The sequence below is a fragment of the Aquarana catesbeiana genome, linkage group LG09 (genome assembly GCF_042186555.1).
Source record: "Aquarana catesbeiana isolate 2022-GZ linkage group LG09, ASM4218655v1, whole genome shotgun sequence".
In the NCBI taxonomy this organism is placed as follows: Eukaryota; Metazoa; Chordata; class Amphibia; order Anura; family Ranidae; genus Aquarana; species Aquarana catesbeiana.
Window position 1 is genome coordinate 29,868,458 of NC_133332.1, and position 23,600 is coordinate 29,892,057.

Sequence of the window (23,600 nt, forward strand, 5' to 3'; positions counted from 1 at the left end):
TAGAGGACATGCTGGACCTCTGCAGAGGCCACTTCTTCCATACAGAGGGCAAGGGTCCTTTTCTGTAGCATGCTGGCAGGGGACAGGATATTCTACTCATGCTGTAGATGGCTTCTAAAGAGAAAACAAACTGGAAGATTTTTTTTTTTTTAATGCGCCTGGAATTTTTTTTTTTGCGGATTTAAAGTGAAAGTTCAATTGTACTTTAATCAGTATTGTTAGTCTACACACTTTGTAGGATTTCATGGGTTAAAGAAAGAACTGCAATGAAATCATTCCTTGACTGTGATGTAAACTTTCAAGCCGGTAGTCCTCTGGCCCCTCAAGTCCCTGTAATGACATGTGACAGGAAATTCCGATGACTGTAGAGACTGGGAGAGTGAAATATTGAGCAGACAATGGATGTCAGCACCTGTTGTCTCTTCCTTAAATATATAAATATATGTCATAATAAATAACAAATATTAGTTGCTTTCTGAGCTCTCGATTCACAGAACGACTCTGAATTCTCTGTTTTTTTTTTTTCTTTAAACTTTTTTTCATATTTACACAGAACGTCAAAAAGAACCAAATACAATCAGAATATCTTTTTTTTTTTTTTTTTTGTACTGACACATTCATTTCGGGCCCAGCAGCTCCTTGTCACAAAAGTGAAGAGGGGCCCTGCAAGTTTTATGGCACCAACCTCCGATTATGGGCGGAACGAGTTCCCTTGGCACCTCCCTCCCCCATCCAAACACAAGTCCCACACGACCTTTGAGGCCAAGTTATGTATAAACTCCCCGTGTCACAGGAAGTGGAGTTAGATTGTTAGTTCTTTGGGCGGGAGACTCCTACCACTCGTTCGGCTCCACCCGGACTGACAGATTTCAATAAATCAATAAAAATTTCAATAATAATAATAATAGTAATATTGATAAGAATTTGATGATCTCAAGTCTTCCAGAACAGCTGCTCATTTCAAGGAGGTAAAACAGGATATGTACTGAGATAACCCTCTACAAGAGTTTACCTTTCTTTCAATGGCTTTCCTTTTTGTCCTTACATGGTCTTCAAAGTGTACCTGTCATAATCCAAGACTTCTATTTTGTGCACTGAGAACATTTTTTGCTGGGTTCCCGGTGAGTTGGCAGGCTGTCAATTCTAAATTTATGTCCAGCCAACTATATTGTCGGAAGTACACTTTAATGACCTGATCCAATTTCTTTCCTACCATTGACGTTTCCCTTCTGCTTAACATAGGTATGACGTCTTCAATATTCTTTTCACTGACTCCACATTAAATTATATTCTAATGTAAACCTCCTTTCTGTTGCGCTATTCCCAAGTTGACCATAGTCAACTAAAGTCAACTCAATCAATCACAGGACTTTTCGACCATATCACACAGAAAAGGTAGATGAAGGCTGATGAAATTATGGTCAATGTCAGTCAAATAATAAAGAAAAGTATTATCAGACTGGAGATAAAATGAGGGTAGAGGGTGAAAGGATGAGAAGATGAATTTGGCGAGGTACCCCCTACAGTGCAGATCTGTCAGTGCGAATCCCAGGGCGTCAGACCTGAGACAGATAGTGAGGAGGGGGGAGATCAGGAGACTTAATAGGGCCAACTGAAAAAATTTAGGACAAAACAGAGGAAATTTATAGATTTTAAGAGTCCAAACAGAACAAAGGCTTAGGAAATGGGTTTTATACGGTCAAGGGGGTCTTAGGCTAAGTTCAGTGCGATGTCCCCTTCTCTCTCCTCTCCACTTCCCAAGTGTGTCCGGGGTCACACAGATTGTCGGCCGCAGGTCTAGACGGCGCAGAGGGACGATGTCAGAGTCATGGAGGAAAGGGGGTTCCCAGCCCCCTTTCCTTCGGGCCCATGGACAGATGCCTCAGTGGGGGAATTCCAGTCCCCCTTCCTCCCCCCTAGGCTCCTGGATGGACCCCTCAGCTCCGGTTAGTGGTGGTCACTTGAGTTTAGAAAGTCTCCATTTTCTGTGATTTGGAGTCGAGGAGGCAGAGGTGGAAGGGCCCCATTCCATGGTGTCGCCAGCCTCAGACGCGGGTCTGCTGAACCCACGGAGGGAAACTTCTTCTCCTGTAGGGGGAGAGGGGGAGAGAGAGCTTACTTACTAATGTAAGGTCATGGCATTCTTAGATGTAGACACATGTATCTGTAGAAAGACAACAAACTACAGAAAAAACAATAATCAATGAGCTATACCCATTAGGCTATCCTGCCTTTTGTTTTCCCATATTGCACTGGGAAAATAGGACTGGCTGCAATGGACAGTAAAGCAGTTCTGCCTTGATACAATTATACATTCAAAACCCCAAAACAAACATTTAATATACAGTAATTGCAGCTTTCCAGTCCTTAGATGTGGTGGCTGCATTCGTTTTCATTTTTCAGGTTGTTTTCCCTTTTTTTTACCCAGTAATCCTGCAAATAACACACTTCCCATCCTTTTGTGGCTACACTCAATTCTCCACTGCATTGATGGAGGGGGCCATGGTTGTAACACAGGGTGGACTTCAAACATGTCTACTTTTGTTCATCTCCATTACATAGTGGATTAACGGGATGAGTAGTTTACATAGTTTCATCCCACAGGAAGTGACAAGGACACTGCTTTTTTGGCAAGATCATTGGGTATTTTTCAGTACTAGTTAAAAATATTGTTAGTCTAAAAAAAGAAAAGAAAACAAATGCAGCTATCACATCTAAAGATTGGTAAGCTGCAATATATTACATTTTTGCTTTTAGGTTTAGATAGACTTTAATAAAACAGGCCTAATGATGTCACTACAAATCACAAACGGACGTACAGAAGAATTATTGTCAAAGGCTTTTTTAGATTCAGATAGACAGAATTACACAACGGTGTAGCTACTGTAGTGCAGTAACCATGTAATAAAAGGTCAGACCACCCAAAACGGAAATTTCAGGGTATTGTTTTGGATATTTTCTAGGAATAAACCATTTAAAGCCCAACTTCAGCCCACATTTTACCCCAAAAGAGATATTTTGCCTCACTTCCGGTTCCCGTGTCACCATGACATAAAATGGGAGATCTGGTTGTAAGCAAGACAGGAAATCACAGAGCACAATGAAATATATAGTCAGAAGCTTTAATTTTTCTATGCTCTACTTTTTTTTCTCATTGGGGAGATTTCCTATCACTTCCTGAAAAGAAATGAGGGGAGGTTCCCTAAGTAAGGGCCAAAGCCGCAATTAAAACTTAAGTGGGGCTCTAACCATTTTTACCTATCCAAAGGAAATAAACAGCTTTGGCTGGAGTAGGATTGTGTCTTATATCTCTCAAGGACACCATTACTGAGATCTCTGCTCTTGAGTGCCCAGCTCTGGACACCTGCTGCAGCCTTCACTTTATAGTCCTGACTCCCTCCTGTATCTTTACTTTTCCTAAAGTGCAGGGCTATGTCACCAGTGAGTAAAAGTGAGGCAGCACTCAATGTAGGGCAGTACTAAAGCTGGCGTGTCCATACCGGACACTTCGTCCTCATTGCAGCTCAATATTGTGGCCCTGTATGCACAAGTTGCTAGTATCCTGGCAAGTCGGCCATCGTTGGTTTTTATGGTGTAGGTGCCTGACAGGGTGGTATGGTTGTGCAAAAATGGTCACTTTAGGTGGCAATTAACCTAGGCAAGCTCCTGCTAAAATGTATGTAAAACATTAAAGTGGTTGTAAAGGCAGAAGGGTTTTTACCTTCATGAATTCTATGCACAAAGGCAAAAAAACCTTCTGTGTGCTGCTCCCCCCACAGCCACCCAATACTCACCTGAGCCTCCTCTAGATCCAGTAATGTGCATGGAAGCCTTGGCTGTCACAGGTCTCTCTCTCCTCATTGGTTGACACAAAGCAGAAGGAGCCATTGGCTCCCACTGCTGTAAAACATAGCCAGTGAGCTTAAAGGGTGGGAAGGTGCCAGTTCCAAGGGGTTAACTGTTGATGTTTCCTGGGGGATGATAAAAAGGTTGATATACTTACCTTATTCATTGCTTCCACGGTCTTCCTCCTCTTTGTGCAACTGGTTCCCCAACACACATTTTTTTGATGAAAAAAATAACTGGAAAGGCCTACAAACCCCCCTTTTTTTATATTATTACTCTGCAGTCTTCGGTGACTCAAAACTATATAGACCAAAAACAGACAAATATATTTTTCTGTTTGCCCTTATGGCTGTGAGTTCATTATATTGTATTAAAAGTAACTTGATGTTCATATTGGATCCCTCGTAGTAGTCTATTCAGCAGTGGTTTGACGCTTTTTGTTTTTGGTCTACATTTGCAACCCATTCATAACAAATAGGCTGCCTAACGCAACACACATTAATGTGTGTCATAATGCACAATAACGTGTTTGCATTAATGCACACCTATGGAAAGCTTAACGGAGAAGTAGGGCCAAAGCTCCTGTATTTAGCCTGCTGTCGGCTGACGCCACTCAACCGGTCAAGGCTCTGGAGAGATCCCGCCTTTAATGTCAGGCTCCACCCAGATGCCTTAACCGGCAGCAGGATCAGCCTCTCAGAGAGCTTGAGCAAGCTGCTTTGTCCTCTCCACAGCCCGGCGCTCCAATGAGCGCAGGAGGGGCAGAGCAGAGAGCCAGTGACTAACAGTCACACTCACCAGCTCTCTGCTCACTGAAGACTGAGAACTGAGCAATCACTCAGTTCTCCGCCTAGGTAAGTATAAATGTTTGTTATTTTTTTTTAATCCAAAACTTCTCTTTTAGGTGTCAATGGGACCCGAGCCACTTTCTCACAATTTGCAGCAGTGTTGTCATCCTACCATGCTTACTACCTTAGCCAACCAATGAACTGTCTATCTGAAAGGTAGCTCCAAGATGGACTTTAAGTAGATTCTGTAAGGTTGAACCACACGACAGCTTCATCCATCACTCTGAGACTCCACTGAATAGCTATGCCTACCAGAATATCTATTGACCTAAACTTTTGTGGCTGTTAGTCAAATAAGAGTGTACCCCAATAAATTAAAAGTTGACTAAACAAATAGTCAGGGAGTCCATCAGTGAGAGTGACACCTTCACCTTGTGTGATAAAAAGAGGTACCAACTGCTGCAGAAGAATCTCACCACTGGTATCCCTGAGAGATATAGTGTCACTGGGAATTTCATTTTAGGGTATAGTTGACCTTTAACTATCACGTGTACATTAATACAATAGCTGTGAGCATTATTAAACCAAACCGGTAGTGAGAGAAATACAGAGGCCGACACTGTTGACCTGCAAATGCCTGTCATGCTGATCTTCTTGCTTTAATACTTTTTGAGTCCCTGACCTCCGGATTATTGACTGTGATTAGGAAAGTCAAAGGTTAGCAGATGCGGATTTGGAACGTCAAAGAGAAGTCAGAAGACTTGACCGGCGTATTTGTTCCCTGCCACCGATGAAGTAAAGATGGGCAAAAGCAAGATGCCCAACTAGCATTTTCAGAAGCAGTTTAAATATGGCAGCCTCCATATAGCTCTTTCTTTTAAACCTCAAAAACAACAGGGATCTACCAGGGCCAGACCCCAGACCCACAGCCCCTGGGCTAGATGCTTTCCTGTGGGTTCTATCTAAAATAACAGCTCTTCTCCCCCCCCCCCCTTTTTTTTTTTTTGGTTATCATGACCAATTGTAAGTGTTTCATATTTATTTACTTATGTTTTCCTTTGTTTTGTTGGATTCCATCCTTCCTCCTGTGCTTTTTGGAGGTAAATTAGGTTATACCATCTGGAATAATATTTGAATTTAATTTACAGACATCCTGTTAGCAACCTCAAACTCCTGATGTTTCACAAAACAGACTATGATTTTTCCATCTTCCACTTTTCATTGCTACATTAATCATTGCGTATTTATGTGAAGGAACTTTGTGACCATGTACTGAAATGTAAAAACTGTAATTTATTATGTTCTGGTGCATTTCTATGGTTGTAATCTAATTTTTTAATATATTTGTAATAAAATGGATAACTTTTAAAACGTTGTATTTTTTTGTATAACCACAAAAAAAAAAAAAAAAAAAAAAAACGGTCAATTTTATTCTGATTTCTTTCTTTTAAACCTGCTATAGGAGATTAACCCCTTCCCACCCATATGACGTCCTCGAGTTGAAGTGGTTATACCAGGATGATGCCTGTACTTATAGAATGCAATAATTTAAGCTCCAGACTTCCTGTATAACTCTAAATTGGTACGCTGTAAAGGCTTTTAAAGCGTCAATAATAGAGATTTTTAGGTACAGTCATTTTGGCGCCGTTCCACCAGCATACGCAATTTTAAAGCTTGACATGTTAGGTCATTATTTACTCATTATAACATCATCTTTTATATTTTAAGAAAAAAAAATGGGTATTATTTAGGGCAGGGATCCTCAAACTACGGCCCTCCAGCTGTTGCGGAACTACACATCCCATGAGGCATTGTAAAACTCTGACATTCACAGACATGGCTAGGCATGATGGGAATTGTAGTTCTTGAACAACTGGAGGGCCATAGTTTGAAGACCCTTGATTTAGGGTCTGTGTGCAAAAAAATAATTAAAATGTATTTTTTTTTAAAAAGCTTGTGTTTGGAAAAACCGCTGTGCAAATACCACGTGACATTAAAAAATTGCAACACCCACCATTTTATTTTCTAGGGCAGGGGTGTCAAACTCAATTTCATCGTGGGCCGCATCAGCATTATGATTGTCCTCAAAAGGGCCGGTTGTATCTGTAAGATTAGATGTCCAGCGCATCCCCTCCCCTTACATTAGATGTCAAGAGCCACCCCACCATCAGAAGTTGAGTCCCCTACTCTCCCTAACATTACAGTGCACCCCCTTTCCTTATACTGCTGCTGGGAAGAAGCTGGATGCATTGCTTGAAAGCAGAAAGTAGGGGTCTGGAGGAGGACCAGAGGAGGGCTTGAGCTCTCCTGCAGCTGCAGGAGAGGTGTGAGGGCCACATGAAATGGCCTGGAGGGCTGGATTCGGCCCGCGGGCCTTGTGTTTGACACCTGTGCTCTAGGGTCTCTGCTTAAAAAATATATAATGTTTGGGGGTTCTAAGTAATTTTCAAGCAATACTGATTTTTACATGTAGGAGAGAAATGTCAGAATTGGTCTGGGTGGGAACTGGTTAATGGAGGCCACCACTCTTCTTCTGAAAATGCTTCTTCTTTGGCTGTCATGTAGATGCGTTGGCTTGAATGTTATCAGAATCACTGACCTCCAACAAGTACAGAGATAAGACATTCTGATGCTTTTCTATTGGTCATTTACTGCATACTGTACGTGTTTTGGGTCTGTGGCTCAAAAAGTATTGGTGCCAGACACAGCCAGGAAGCAAGAATTTTTTTGAAGCAATGGCTTCTCTCGTGACAGGGTCACTTTAAAGCAGTAGGCATTTACAATTCACCTTGCCAACAAAAAACAAATAGCTGTGACATGTTTTTTTCAGACATGATCTTGAAACATCGGGCACACAAATCGTCTCCACCCAGAAGAACAGTACTTGTTTGCAGTCCGGTGGAGATGGCTGACACAAAACAAAGGTCCAACTTTAAAAACGAATAAAGAAGATATTAAAGAAAAAAATATATATATATATATATATATATAAAGGAAAACAAAATAAACTTCGAAATTCTTCCCGATGTGGAGAAAATGGCGCCAGCCATATTATGGACTGATTTACGGAAAACAGAGCACAGAGAAACAAAGTAAAGGCGGAGCTTTTTCTGATACAAAACCAATCATAATTCTTGTTGCATCAACCCAGAAGGTGACAGATGCAATCTGATTGGTTGTCAGTAATATATATACAGTACCTGTATATAGTTTGGCATATGCACTACTAAAGCTGAACACACACGGTGAATTGTTCATCAACAGCTCAATAAAATCTACCAACATTTCATCACAGTATGAGTACTGCCCTAAACAGTCAATCCCAAGTCTATCCAATCAGGTAGATCCTCTCTGTACGCAGCTGGTAAAATGTGACCAGTCAGAATAAATTAGGGCTCACTATACATGTTACAATCAGACCATATAATCTTTATACAATCAACTTTAGATATAACAAAATTATTTTATTTGAGGATCTAAACCATGTAAAGTAGTTGTAAACCTCTAAAAATGAAAAACGAACAAAGCATATCCCTCTATAGTGTGTACTTGCATCAATTTGAGTGTGATTTCTGGCTGCTCTCTCCTCCCTCTGCTATCTGCATCAGTCACTTCTGACAGGTTATGCAGACACCACAGAATCCCAGGGGAGAGCCCCACTACTCACCACCAGCACACAGAAGATTGACAGCTGTGCATGTTTCACTATGAGACTGTGTAGCGAGGGTGTGTCTATCCCCTCCACTCAGGTCTCAGATTACACCCAGCCCCCTAGTCTATGCTGCGTAGATCCCGGACACCAGCCTTATGGAACCGATAAATAGCCATTGATCTGTGTACTTTGAACAGCTGTTGAAAATAAACAGGTACGACTTATGTTGGAGGATTTGTTTCTTTTTTTTGTAACACCTGAGACCAGTCACTTCAGATGGTATATGTAAGAATTTACAACCACTTTGTATCCAGTCAGGCAAGTCCTTGCACTACATAGTTGGTGGCAGATCTTATGCCGCGTACACATGAGCGGAATGTCCGTCAGAAGAAGTCCGATGGGAGACCTTCATCGTATATTCTGACCGTGTGCGTGCCCCATCTGACTTTTTCCGTCGAAAATTCAGACGGCCTTAGATAGAGAACATGATCTAAATTTTTCCAACAGAACTAATTACCACCGGGAAAACCGCTCGTCTGTATGCTGTTCCGACGTACCAAAAACGACGCATGCTCTGAAGCAAGTACGAGACGGAAGCTATTGGCTACTGGCTATTGAACGTCCTTTTTCTAGTCCCGTTGTACGTGATGTACGTCACCGCGTTCTGGACGGTTGGACTGTATGCAAGACAGCCTGAGTGGAATTCCGGCGGAACTCCGTCGGAAAAACCTTCAGAGTTTTTTCCGACGGCAAATCGGTCATGTGTACAGGGCATAAGAGTTAGTACAGTCAGATTGCAATGTGTGTTGTGCTTGACACTGTGTTGCCAACTAAAAGGGCACTTTTTCCCAGTCAGGAAAATTAACAGTTCCTCCAGATAGCCCAACCTATTTGGCAGGGTATGCTTACCCACCTAAGCTTCCTCGCCACCTTTCTTTTGCGCTACACTGTGGTCTCCAAACTGCTTCCTTGGGGCCGGATGTGGCCCTTTGCTTGCTTTTATCCGGCGCTCTTGGGGCATTATTCCCCCCACTCTTATGGGGCACTTCCATTGACACCAATGATGGGGCACTAGTCCTCCCATTGACATCAATGATGGGGCACTATTCCTTCCATTGACATCAATGATGAGTCATTATTTCTCTTGTTGACACCAATGTGGGGGCACTATTCCTCCCACTGACGCCAATAATGGGGCACTATTCCTCCCATTGATATCAATGATGGGGCACTATTCCTCCCATTGACATCAATGATGGGACACTATTCCTCCCATTGACATCAATGATGGGGCACTATTCCTCCCATTGACATCAATGATGGGGCACTATTCCTCCCATTGACATCAATGATGGGTCAATATTTCTCTTGCTGACACCAACAATGTGGGGGCACTATTCCTCCCATTGACATTAATGACAGGGCACTAGTCCTCCCATTGACACCAATGATCCCACAGATACCAACAATGGGGCATTGCCCCCCAATACCAATCATGTGGAATTGTTTAATTGCTCTGATGCCAGGACATTTTCTACTTCCACTGACCACAGTCTGACCCCCCAAAAGTTTGAATCAAAGAGTTACAAGAGGTACCAACACAGGATGGAACTGTGGGAGCCTAAAGTAGCGCAGCGCCATGTCCTAAATATTAGTTGAATAAAATAGAAAAAGTTGAAAAAATTGACTTTTCGGGCACCATGTATAGAATTTTTCTATAATTGGTGCCTAGAAAGTCAATTTTTTCAACTTTCTCTATTTTATTCCCCCCAAAAGTTTGAAGGACAGTTAACTGGCCCTTTGTTTAGAAAGTTTGGAGACCCCCGCTCTTACAGAAAGGGGCTTCCATGTATATGGAACATCTGACCTCCCCATGTAACTGTGCTCAGGCCTGAGTGGCCAAACATATTATTGGGAGGAAAAGTGACATCATTCACCTGGGTACGCCACCGCCTGACATTGGAATATACTCCAGGTGAACTAGGGAGAGAGAGATGACTAGGGAGCCCAGATGGGAGAGTATAACTTGCTGGGGAAGGAAAAAGGGCTATCAGGGGGTACAGTCAACTCTGCCGTCAATGGCCAGGTAGGCAGTGCATCTTTAAACAAAAGGGGAAATATGGAGGCCGCCATTGCTAGCCTCAACATGCCTGGCTGTTACATGACGCTTTGTGTCTCATACTGAGTCATTTACCTGGAACACCTAGGCCCATCACATGATCTGGCTTCACTTGATGCACACTCGTTCCAGGTCAGTGATACAAAAGGCCCTGCAGCTGGAGGTTCAGAATAAAAGAGAAGCAACTGACTATTTTAGAAATAGGTCAGCAGTAGTACCCTATATATATCTCTTAATACAATTTTCTTATTTGGTGTCCATTCACCACTCAATTCCGACTCAGTCTTAGATTCACATGCTCTGGTCCGGCAAGGGGGATAATATTGGGTGCTTCCAACCATCAGAATAAATACAGGTAATTGGCTTTTGAATCAATATATTGCGCCTGGGTGCCAATCCTGCCCTCTTCTATGGAAAAAGGAAGGGTGTCGTAACTTCCCATTATCAAGAGTTCCATGGAAGATCATAGGAGATCCAGGCAGGGTCGAAAATGAACAGATGCCTCCCTGTCCCTCGCTCTAAGTAAGACATCTGCTTGTCGTAAAAACTGTGCATGGCTGTCCTAAGTTGGCAATGATATTGAATTATTTCATTGATTGCACGATACCTGCTGCTTATAACATGCCTACAATATACCTTACAAACATAATATATATATACGAACATATGCAAATCTACCGCCAAACTACAGGTACCAACAACTCCTAGAGCTTCAGAATATACACACCTATATTGGGATTTTAAAGGTACCAGATTTAAGTGCACGTAAATTAAATTACAATTAAAAACTTTATTTTGCAAAATGCATATTAAAATTTTAAAGTCTCCTAGCTCATACATCACAACATTGTACTTAGCAACCCTTTATTTTATTATTTTTAATTATAAAAATAAAATTGTGTTTATTGATTTACTAAAAAAGACAGAAGGCACAAAACAATACATCTGACGTTCAGCAGAGCGTCCCCAAGTGCATGTGAATGAACCTCAGCAGCATAGCAGGGGCCAGGAAATCAGTGCAATTAACTGGAAATCAGAATGGCAGCTAATGAAGTCTAAGTGAATTTAGACATGATGTACATACTGTGTGTATATATATATATATATATATATATATATATATATATATATATTATATATAGTGTACACACACACTATTTTGTCAAAAGTATTGGGACGCCTGACACACACACATGAACTTTAATGGCATCCCAGTCTTAGTCTGTAGGGTTCAATATTGAGTTGGCCCACCCTTTGCAGCTATAACAGCTTCAAGTCTTCTGGGAAGGTTGTCCACAAGTTTTAGGAGTGTGTCTATGGGAATGTTTGACCATTCTTCCAGAAGTGCATTTGTGAGGTCAGGAACTGATGTCAGACGAGATGGCCTGGCTCATCCGAAAGTTGTTTTATCGGGTTGAGGTCAGGACTCTGTGCAAGCCAGTCAAGTTCCTCCACCCCAAACTGGCTCATCCATGTCCATATGGACCTTGCTTTGTGCACTGGTGCACAGTCATGTTGGAACAGGAAGGGGCCATCCCCAAACTGTTCCCACAAAGCTGGGAGCATGAAATTGTCCAAAATGTCTTGGTATGTTGACACCTTAGGAGTTCCCTTCACTGGAATTAAGGGGCCACGCCCAACCCCCGAAAAACAACTCCACACCATAATCCAAAGGATTTGGACCAGTGCACAAAGCAAGGTCCATAAAGACATGGATGAGCGAGTTTGGGGTGGAGGAACTTGACTGGCCTGCACAGAGTCCTGACCTCAACCCGATAGAACAACTTTGGGATGAGCCAGGCCGCCTCGTCCAACATCAGTACCTGACCTCACAAATGCTCTTCTGGAAGAATGGGCAAACATTCCCATTGACACACTCCTAAACCTTGTGGACAGCCTTCCCAGAAGAGCTGAAGCTGTTATAGCTGCAAAGGGTGGGCCAACTCAATATTGAACCCTAGGGACTAAGACTGGCCATACACCTATAGATCATCTGCAGATTTTCTATGGTCAGATGGAAAAAGTGGAACAGATTCCTCCATCTACGCTGAACTGTGTGGATGGAAGGATCTCCTACTGGCCCAAGCTTCCATATCTTGCTAGTCGACCCCTCTGGCTCTCACAATACCTGAACATTCTAAATGGGTGCAGGCATTGTTTAGGTTGAGAGCCAGCGGGGCCGACTAGCAAGATACTGAAGCTTGGCCCAGTGGGAGATTCCTCCATCCACACAGTTTAGCATACATGGAGAAATCTGTTGCACTTTTTCCATCTAACCATAGAAAATCTGCAGATAATCTATAGGTGTAAGGCCAGTTTAAGACTGGGATGCCATTAAAGTTCATGTGCGTGTGTAAAGGCAGGCGTCCCAATACTTTTTACAATATAGTGTGTATGTATATATATATATCAGGCCATTCCAAAACTCAAGACCATGGGATATCTCGCAGCCACCCCATTTTTAAGATAACAAAACAAAGGCCCCGTGAACTCATAATTAAATCTAGGCATTGGTGGAGGGACAATAAAGACTGCCAAACTTCCTGGGACATCCTCTACTCAAATAGGTCGCTTTGTAAAATTGGACCACATTATTGTTTAAAGATTTCCAAAAGGTTATCATAGGAGCCACAGGTGCCTTCCAGTACAGCACAATGGCCTTACGGCCATAAAATGGTAAGATGCTAAGTAATGTTATTGAAGCTCTCATAGGAACCTCCACCGAACCCAACAAACACATTGCGATCATTAATGGTAATAAAACAACAAGGACATCATTAATACATTTAGATACATCCTTCCAAAACCCTTGAATCACAGGACAGTACCAAAAAATGTGACCAAAGTCGTCTGAAGTGTAGGAACAATGGCAACAGACACTGTGACTGAAGAGTTAATAGGGGACAATTTAGTGGGGGTGTAATAAATTCTACGGAGAAATAAGTAAAGGGATAATCCCACATATCCTCCCACATCAGGGACATCAGCAACACATTTATTCTTACATTTCACAACCCAGGGAGAAGTGGTAGGAAAGAGTTCCATATAGCAGTGGTCATCAACCCTGTCCTCAGGGTCCAATTACAGGCCAGGTTTTATATATTACCTTGGTGAGACTAGAATACTGCAATCACTGAGCAGCAAATGATATCACATGTGATGTATTTCAGTTATCTTGCAAACCTGGCCTGTTAGTGGGCCCTGAGGACAGGAGTTGATGACCACTGCCTTAGAGCCCATTCACACAGGGGCAACACGACTTCCAGCACGACTTTGGGAGGCAACTTGGACACGACTTGAGTATGAATCACAGCACGACTAGGGGGCAACTTACAACACAACTTGAAGTCGCCTCCAGGACAGGGAACTTTACAAGTGGCCAATCAGAGCTTATCAGCTGTGTGTGAGAAGGAGGGGGCTGGCTGTTTAGTGGAGGAAATTACTTTCTGTTTCTTTTTTGCTTCCTGTAAAGTTGCCTCAGTATGAACAGTGATCAGACTTGGAGGCAACTTCCATTGAAATCAATGGGTACAAGTTGCCTTCAAGTCGGATTGAAGTAGTACAGGAACCTTTTCTGAAGTCGGAGCGACTGCAGTAGTGTGCATTAAGACAGATCCATTCACTTACATTGATTTTTTCATGTAGTGCGACTTGAGGCGACTAGGGGCGACTTGGGGCGACTTGAAGTCGGATCCAAAGTTGCCCCTGTGTGAATGGGCTCTTATAGATTGCATACAAGGGCTTCTTAAAGTGTTACTAAACCCGCAACAGTAAAATCAGTCTGTATATACAGTAAAGCATGCTTGTTATACTCTCTGTGGAACCTAAGGGGTTAATCCTCTTCATTGTGTAAAAAGGCTGTTTGATCCTGGCTTCTCTGATCTTCCTCTTCTTGCATTGTCCCCATAACATGTCCAGATAAGACAGAGTCACTGGGGTCAGGCTGCACATGCTCAGTTTGGTGTGTATTGCTAGAAAGTTGTTATTTTTCTTGGTAGAGTGCGTGTAATCAGCACAGGGCCAATCAGCACTGTCCAGACAGAGGGTCAGGGGTCCTGCATCCTGATAGGACAGCCAGTGCAGTATTAAAAATCTCCCCCTACAAGCTTTAACCAGACACTGATAGAAGTCACAAGACTGCTATATACTGCTGATGAGAAAAAGTATTTAGCAGTTTATATTTACTAAAATGATTGCATTTTCATGTTCTGTGTACTGTGGGAGACCAGATATAGTGAATGCAGGGTCCTGGGTTTAGTAACACTTTAAGGGATTCATCATACAATAGATTCTCAATAAGGAATGAGTGAGTGTCTGTTTGAAGTGCACCAAAGGCGTGCTGCAGAAGCAGATAGCACAAAAAAATAAACATTTGGGAGAGCAAACTCATCCAGGGATTTAAAGTGTTTGTAAAGGCAGATAAAAAACTTTTTGTGTGTAGCAGCCCCCCTAATACTTACCTGAGCCCATCTCGATCCAGCAATGTTGTGCGAGAGATTCGGCTGTCCAGGACTCTCCCTCCTGGTTGGCTGAGACACAGCAGCAGGCGCCATTTGCTCCCACTGCTGTCAATCAAAGTCAGTGAGCCAATAAGGAGATAGAGGACGCTTGGGTGCCCCCATAGCAATCTGCTTGCTGTTGGGGCACTTAGCAGGAGGAAGGGGCTAGGAGCGCCAAAGAGGGACCCGAGAAGAGGAGGATTGGGGCTGCTCTGTGCAAAACCATTACAGAGAGCAGGTAAGTATGACATGCTTGTTATTTTCATACAAAAAAAACAAGACTTTAGTATCACTTTAATGCCTTTCTTTGCCCAAATGGCTGGATCAGGCACAATATTAAAGTGGGGCAAGTGTGGATTCAGTCAGAGTGGGGACGCCCGTGAGATGTCATTCAGATTAGCACCATAGAGATGAAGAATGTGATCCAAGGCCTGAAGAGTCGCCTTCAAAGAACCAGTAAGGGGAAATTCGCCTCTTGGCCCTCGATTTAGTAAGAATTTGAGACTCTTGTATCAGAGGGGTAACTAGAACCTTCAGGGCCCTGGGACAAGAGACCATGAAGGGTCCCCCTGGCCCCCAACCGGGGCCCTTCCCACTGATTCCAGGGCCCTTTACTCCCAACGTGGGACCCATTATTACAGTCCTGCAGCAGGCCACCTTCCTGCTGTTTTGGGGCCCTCCCACAGTGGTGGAATGCCAGAGCCCAGTCGCAAGTGCGAACTTTGCAACCCTGGTAGTTCAAGGGTCTAAACAGACCCCTGATGTCTCACTTTTGAGAGAGAGAAAGGGACTGAGGACATATTCATCAGTCCCTTTCTCTGCAGCCTCAGCTGCACAGAATGAATGAACAGGAATAGCTCTGTACAAAGCTTCCCATTCATTCATAAGCTGAGGCATAGTAAACACAGTTTACTATGCGCCAGGTTTGAATGAAAAAAAAAACGATTGGTACCGATCACTGACTCTATTCATTAAGATAAGGAAATGGCGGGTAAATTACACATTTACTGGTTCCTTCCCCACTCTCTATCCTGACAGATCCTCCACAGCAGCTGGTGCGAGGTGGGAGGGAGAAACTTGGCAGTGCTGCACGGGGGGGGGCAGCGATAGGGAGGGGATGGGAGTGGTATGTGGAGGAACCAATGCCCTCCATTTCCCTCCTGCAGCTGCTGAATTCTGAGGGAGGGAGAGGAGGAGAAGCAGGCATTCAGCGGCTACATGGAGAGATTGGTTCCGCTACATGCCGCAGCCCCCACCACCCTCCTATCTGGGCATGGGCCCCTGGAGCATGAGGCCGGGTCTTAATGGCAACCCCTATAAGTACTCCCCTGTCTTGTATGACCCCAGGATAGCGGCCTCCAAAACTGTAGGTGAAACTTGCATTATCACTCAGCAACCATCTGACAAAAACCATCTGCCCTGCTAGTTAAAACTTATATCAATTCGGGAGCGCTAAACCCCCCCTGTCCCCACAGTTCCTGTAATGCCCTCAGCCCTATCCTAGGAGAAGAAGGTCCCAAATGAATGACCTGAAAAGGCCCTGGATCTTCCTTAAAAAAAAAGGTTTGCGGAACCCAGACTGGCGCTTACGGAGGCAATACAAGAAAGTACTTGGCAACCCTTTATAGGCGCAAGGTCATTATGATGTTACTGTATAAAACTACATGATATTCAAACCATAAATGGACAACCATTTTGCTAAACTTGATGGGCAGTGACTATACGCATTTCTTTGAAGCAACAGTTAACTTCTTCAGGAATATAAAAGAGGTAAGCAAAAAAAAAACAGTAGTGTACCTTGTCTCACACCAAAGAGTCCTGGGCCTTCACTGTTCGAAAGAAGGTGGGCTGCGGAGGATCACAAGGAAAGGCGCACCCACGTTAAATGTATCCCTCACAAAAAAGGAGAGAAATAGCAATCAAAGACTCTCAGCAAGGGTGTTTCTTGATGTAGACATTTAGACAGCGTGATAAGACATGGAAGACAATGAACCCTAAAGCAGCCTATAGATGACTCGATTGCTTGATTCCCCCATCAATACAATCAGCGCTGATGGAGGAATGCCTCCTGCAGGGCTACTGTGTTCTGCTGGCAGGGGGACACATGGAGCCTTCCTGGCCTGGCAGAACACAATGATTACAGCTAGTGGCTATTGAAGTCAAGAGGTGGTAACCAACCAGCCACCTTTGCTCTCTCTGGTGAAGCTAACTGGCCGGTTACCATCTCTTGACATGTATGGAGACTTATGGCTTTGTATGGATCTTTTTTTGAAAGGGGTTCGTTAGACCTCCTTATCGTCACAATTGACTGTTGCTCCAACAAAACACATGAAAGTGCGGCTCATCAAATATTTCACCATTATTGTCCGTTTATGGTTGCAATATCATGCAGTTATATACAATAACATCATGATGACCTTGCACCTATAAAGTGTTGTCACGAGGAACATCACCCTCCCTCTGCTTTTTATTCACCCCTCTTACCTGTTATGCAGGGTTGTCTTCAATTGACATACTCACTTGCTCAGTGAATCGAGCATTGTCCTAAAGCAATCTGCTGCTCCGCTGCCACATACCGGGTCCTGCGTCTCCATCTTTTTTCTCTGATGTCATCAGAAGCTGGCTGTCTTTTCTGGATTCTTGCAGCCAGCCCCTGAGGACTCACTGGCAGGTCTGCTGTATGTCCCTGCTCTTGCAGTCTCCTGGGATATGCCTGGAAACTTCAGGTGCAGGGACACGCCTAGGCCAAAAATGGCAGCAGGTAGCAGAGCCAGAGTATAAAAAAAAGATGTAAAAATGTAATAAAGAAAATGCCCTTTTTGCATTACTGGGGAGTGTTGCAGGGAGGAATATTCTTTGAACTGAAGGTTCACTTTAAGCACAACGTGCTGATGCATGAGCTAGGAGACATTATAATGTGTGCGTATATGTAAAGATATTTTCCAGCTTAACCATTATTGTTTCTTCTTTTAAAATGTACCTTATTTTGTATAATAAAATATGTAGTTTTAATTGAATGCATGTGTATGTAAAACTTTTGGTGCCTTTAAAGTCCTATTCAGAATATATGCATGTGTATTTTGATGCCTACACTATAGAGGCAAAGAGTAAAGCGCAGGAAGCCGTAGCAAGCAACCAATCTCTTACTGGGTTGGCTTTGCAAGTTACAGCTGCTCTCTGCAATGTTTTTACTGTATAAATCTGAAAATGCTTGCCATACATGCATTGATCTGACTGTTCTGAACAAATCAATAACTTGTCCATCCAATATTTTTTTAATGACTTCTGATCGATTTATTTGAATCAAACCAAACAGCGGTGTACAGAGCAACCTACTCATTCTCTAACAATCACTTCAATTTTTTACTTTTTGCAAAAAATTTTGACATTGGGAGTGATTAGATTTATGCTGAAACAGGGTTCCGCCGTGATCTACCTGTCAGCTGTAGGTAGCTGATGGGTAGATTGCATATCCTCTGCTGACACATGCAGAGCTAGGCAGGGAAGCGGCTGTAATAGTGCTAGCTGTGGCGCACTCTTCCCCGCTGGCACCTCCTGTCCATCGCAGTTACTTGTATGCAACATCACATGGGATAGACGGAAGGGAAGGAGGGGCCGTCGGAGGAACAGTGTGCCACAAGAGGACTCATCACAGCCGCTTTCCTGCGTTGCTCTCCATATAAGGGAAACCACTGCTAGTGTAATGTGCCCTGCTGTGTGTATCATGTAAAGCATCCTGTTGTGTGCCCCATATTGTGCCCTGCTCCCACGTAATGTGCCCTGCCCCCATGTAATGAGCCTGCTGCCCTTCCATGGAATGTGCCCTTCTTACCCCATGTAATGTTCCCTGTTGACCCCCTGTACCCTGCTTATCTCAAGTTGGACCAAGAATTGAGCATCTGTGCAGAAAAAAAGAATGCACATTAAATACAGTACATCTGGAAAGTATTTATAGCGTTTCACTTTTTCCACATTTTGTTATGTTACAGCCTTATTCCAAAATGGATTCAATTCATTATTTTCCTCAAAACTCCAAAAACAAAACCCCATAATGACAACGTGAAAGAAGTTTGTTTGAAATCTTTGCAAATTTCTTAAAATAAAAAAATAAAAAATCCCATGTACATAAGTATTCACAGCCTTTGCGCAATACTGTGTTGAAGCACCTTTGGCACCATTTACAGCCTCAAGTCTTTTTGAGTATGACGCTACAAGCTTGGTACACCTATTTTTGGGCAATTTCTCCCATTCTTCTTTGCAGGACCTCTCAAGCTCCATCAGGTTGGATGGGGAGCGTCGGTGCACAGCCATTTTCAGATCTCTCCAGAGATGTTCAATCGTGTTCAAGTCTGGGCTCTGGCTGGGCCAATCAGGGACATTCCCAGAGTAGTCCTATAGCCACTCCTTTGTTATCCTGGCTGTGTGCTTAGGGTCATTGTCCTGTTGAAAGATGAGCCTTCACCACAGTCTAAGGTCTAGAGCACTCTGGAGCAGGTTTTCATTAAGGATGTCTCCGTACATTGGCGCATTCATCTTTCTCTCGATCCTGACTAGTCTCCCAGTTCCTGCCGCTGAAAAACATCCCCACAGCATGATGCTGCCACCACCATGCTTCACTGTAGGGATGGAATTGGCCAGGTGATGAGCGGTTCCTGGTTTCCTCCAGGCATGACGCATGCCATTCAGGCCAAAGAGTTCAATCTTTGTTTTATCAAACAAGAGAATTTTGTTTCTCATGGTCCAAGGGTCCTTCAGGTGCCTTTTGGCAGACTCCAGGTGGGCTGTCATGTGCCTTTTACTGAGGAGTGGCTTCCGTCTAGCCACTCTACTATACAGGCCTGATTGGTGGAGTGCTGCAGAGATGGCTGTTCTTCTGGAAGGTTCTCCTCTCTCCACAGAGAAACGCTGGAGCTCTATCAGAGTGACCATCGGTTCTTGGTCACCTCCCTGACTAAGACCCTTCTCCCCCGATCGCTCAGTTTGCTCGGCAGCCCGCTCTAGGAAGAGTCCTGGTGGTTCCAAACATCTTCCATTTATGGATGATGGAGGCCACTGTGCTCATTGGGACCGTCAATGCTGCAAAAATGTTTCTGTACCCTTCCCCAGATCTGTGCCTCGATACAACCCTGTCTCTGAGCTCTACAGATAATTCCTTGGACATCATGGCTTGGTTTGTGCTCTGACATGCGCTGTTAACTGTGAGACCTTATATAGACAGGTGTGTGCCTTTACAAATCATGACCAATCAACTGACCACAGGTGGACGCCAATCATTTTGTAGAAACATCTCAAGGATGGTCAGTGGAAACAGAATGCACTTGAGCTCAATTTTGAGTGTCATGGCAAGAGCTGTACTTATGTACATGGGATTTTTTTGTTTTTTTATTTTTAATAAATTTGCAAAGATTTCAAACAAACTTCTTTCACATGGTCATTATGGGGTATTGTTTGTAGAATTTTGAGTAAAATAAAGAATTTAATAATAATAAATTGAATTTTGGAATAAGGCTATAACATAACAAAATGTGGAAAAAGTGAAGTGCTGTGAATCCTTTCTGGATGCACTGTAGTTATTTTTTAACATTGCTTCTATTATCTAATGCTGTTTCTAAAAATAATTGCTGTTATATCAACAGCTCACAGATCATGATCACATCAATGTTCTGTGAGCTTTAGATGTGATTATTTTAGGGGATCTACGAGATCTCAAACTTTTTGCCAAGGGTTCCTCCAAGGTAAGAAGATTGAGGAACCCTAGGGTAGAGAATATACCGTTTGTACTGTCAACTCAACGATCAGATTCAATAACTGTTTGGTAAAGTTTGAATATGCGCATGGCCAGCATAAAACAAGAACAGTGTGTGCTACAATCCGATTCACAGCTGCTGATTTCGAAGATTCCAGATTGCAACTGGGATTCAGTATAGTTCTAAATCTGACACAGCACAGTAACAAATGTTTCTGAGAAGGAGGTCCTTTCACATCTCAAGGACACAAGTGTTTGAGAAAGAACTCTTTCTCCTTTCAGATTTTATCTTGCCCTTTGAAAAGGAAAAGCTGGTTGGTTGCTATGATAACGCAGACAGTTCTTCTTGGGGCACTTTATGTTCAGAATGCCTGAATTCATTCTCAGCACACGAGAAGCCCCCAAAAGATGAAAACTCTTTTAGAATTGTAGACACAGAAACAATTAAGAATTATAGTACTGCTGAACCAAACTCTACCCAAAACATATTTTTCTGTTGAGGTGGAGCAGAGCAGGGATTGATCGCTGCCAGGTATTTACAACTTTCTATGTTCTTGGGGCATTTCCTTCATCTCCCTAGAGAAATCCATTATATCAAGCTTGTCGAATCTCCATATATTCTTATGAAGCATCCACTAGGGCAGCCATTCTCAACCAGGGTTCCATTGAGCCCTAGGGTTCCTCCAAAGGTTGCTAAGGGCTCCTTGAGCTGTAGGTCATTGACCTCCCATCTGATGGCACCCACGTAGCAAAGCCAGTAGCATTACACTTTTCAGCTGTTTGTAAGGAAGACATTCTGACTACTGTAAGAGGGGCATTCTTTCCACGGACCTCCATTGTAAGGGGTAATCATCCCACAGATCTACAATGAATTGGTTTTATCAAGGGCTCTCTGAGATCTGAAAATGATTTCAAGGGTTCCTCTGGGGTAATAAGTTTGAGAACAGCTGCACTAGAGGAAGCATGAAAAACAACTGCAATCTCAAGTGCCCTTTACTGATTCTTCATAGGAATGCTGCCAAAATTTGTGGACACATGACCATCACACCTACTCTATATGACCAAAAGTATATGGACACTCTTCCAAATGATTGAGTTTATATGATTCCAGTGAAGGGTACTTTTAACGCTACAACATACAAACCAAATTTAGACAAATGTACAAAGATTTTGGGGAAGACTCTTTCTGCTCTAGCATGACTGTGCCCCTGTATACAATGCCAGTTCAATAAAGACATGGTTTTATGACTTCTGTTGAGAAACTTGAATGGCCTACGCAGAGCTCTGACTTGAATCCTACTAAACACCTTTGTGATGAATAGAAATATGAGCCAGGTCTTCTAATCCAAGGTCAGTACCTGACCTCACAAATGGTCTTCTGGATGAATGGGCCCAAATTCCCACAGAAACACTCCTAAATCTTGTGAGAAACCTTTTCAGAAGACTGGAGGCTGTTATAGCCACAAAGGGGCCAACTCCATATTAATGCCCATGATTTTGGAATGGAATGTCCACCAAACTCATAAGTTTGATGGTCAGGTGTCCACATGCTTTTGGCCATATAGGGTATATGGAGAATTCACTTTAGAGCATGACACCAAAAGCTAAACTTACTATCCATGCTTACTTTAATAGCCATACAGTGGATAGGAAGAGGGAGAGCTTCGTGCCAAGATCCCAAACACCTGGCAAGTAAGTGAATTCTAGTTGATCCACCCAAAATGGAAAAATCTGTTTGGGGTGAAATTCCTCTTCTCAGGAAGTAAAGAACTCCAGCATAAATAATTGCCACAAATTAACTGAGAAACAGTATGACTATCTAATCCGTGATAATGGCATGATAAAGACACAAGACAGGTGATATAATGATACTTTCTATACTTACCATGTCTTAATGTGCACCTGTCAAAAATATGCAGTGGATGCAGAGGTTTTCTAGTCTGCACCAAAAATAAGCCTATCTAATATCTAAGATCTAGTGACTACACCCTACGCCTCCCTACTGTATGGCTTGGTCCATGAAGTGAGAAAATTAAGCCCTGTATTATGATTTGTTGAGAATAGGAGCTTACACAGGCTAAGGACTATGTCACTGCCCCCATGTGATAGTGCTGGATGCCTAAGTAGACAGGGACAATGGAAAAGCCCCTGGCTTCCCAAAGCTTGAAGAACTGAGTATTTCTTTTCACTTAGAGCAGCCATAGAAAACAGCAATGAACCTTTGCAAGGGCAAAACCCAGGCTCACTTTAAAAAAACTGCAACCTCATTCTATTATTATAAACAAAGGAGTCTATCTATAAAACATTCAATAACCGAATGTCACAAGTATTCGCCCAGGCTGCATGAATTTTCCCCATATTTTCTCTAATATTATGACTTTCTATGATCGTCAGCGCTATCTAGTGGCCACATTTTTCTGAAATAGCTCAGTCAGAAAATATACCACATTTTGGCCACTAGAGGACTAGACCCCTTACTATCCTTTAGAAATTTTAAGACCTGGAATATTGATGCTCAGTATATCTAGGTTACAGTGGCTACAATATAGTTTATAAGCGCCCAATTCCCAAAGCTTTAACACGAGAGCGAAGCTTGCCAAAAACACGGAGCTGAACAAGAGAAATCACTCAATTCCCCTTTCAACGCTAAACAAAACAAAAGGACACATCTGTAGTACTGGCTATTGTATTCTGACAGCCAGCACCTGAGTCTGTCAGAATACCCAAAAAGTGCTTGCATCTGATTGGATTGCAGGCACTGTTCAGCTGGGAATTTTCCACCCAGCTCTAAACTGAAAAATCGACTTTTGTTGAGCCAGGTGGTGTTGACAGGGTAGCCCACAGAGCAGATCTCAGCCGACTTAGCAGGAATCAGCTGAATTTTTTCCATGAATGACCAGCTTAAGGATCTATATTTTTGCTATGTGGCTGTAATTTTCAAATCTTATTG

General features: G+C 42.9%; 1 protein-coding gene across 13 annotated transcripts in view; it reads right to left on the minus strand.

The window, feature by feature from the left end:
* Nucleotides 1-376: 376 nt before the first annotated feature.
* SYNGAP1 (synaptic Ras GTPase activating protein 1) overlaps nucleotides 377-23,600 on the minus strand; it is a 487,176-nt gene continuing 463,952 nt past the window's right edge. For 10 of the 13 annotated variants that reach the window (XM_073598175.1, XM_073598174.1, XM_073598187.1 and 7 more), the window contains 2 exons: nucleotides 16,702-16,752; nucleotides 377-2,088 (listed from right to left, as the gene is read on the minus strand). In XM_073598175.1, coding sequence (XP_073454276.1) covers nucleotides 1,958-2,088; nucleotides 16,702-16,752 — 182 coding nt within the window. In that variant the 3' untranslated portion in view covers nucleotides 377-1,957. The remainder of the gene's footprint in view (nucleotides 2,089-16,701; nucleotides 16,753-23,600) is intronic. The other 3 variants (XM_073598179.1, XM_073598178.1, XM_073598180.1) reach the window with 2 other exon arrangements.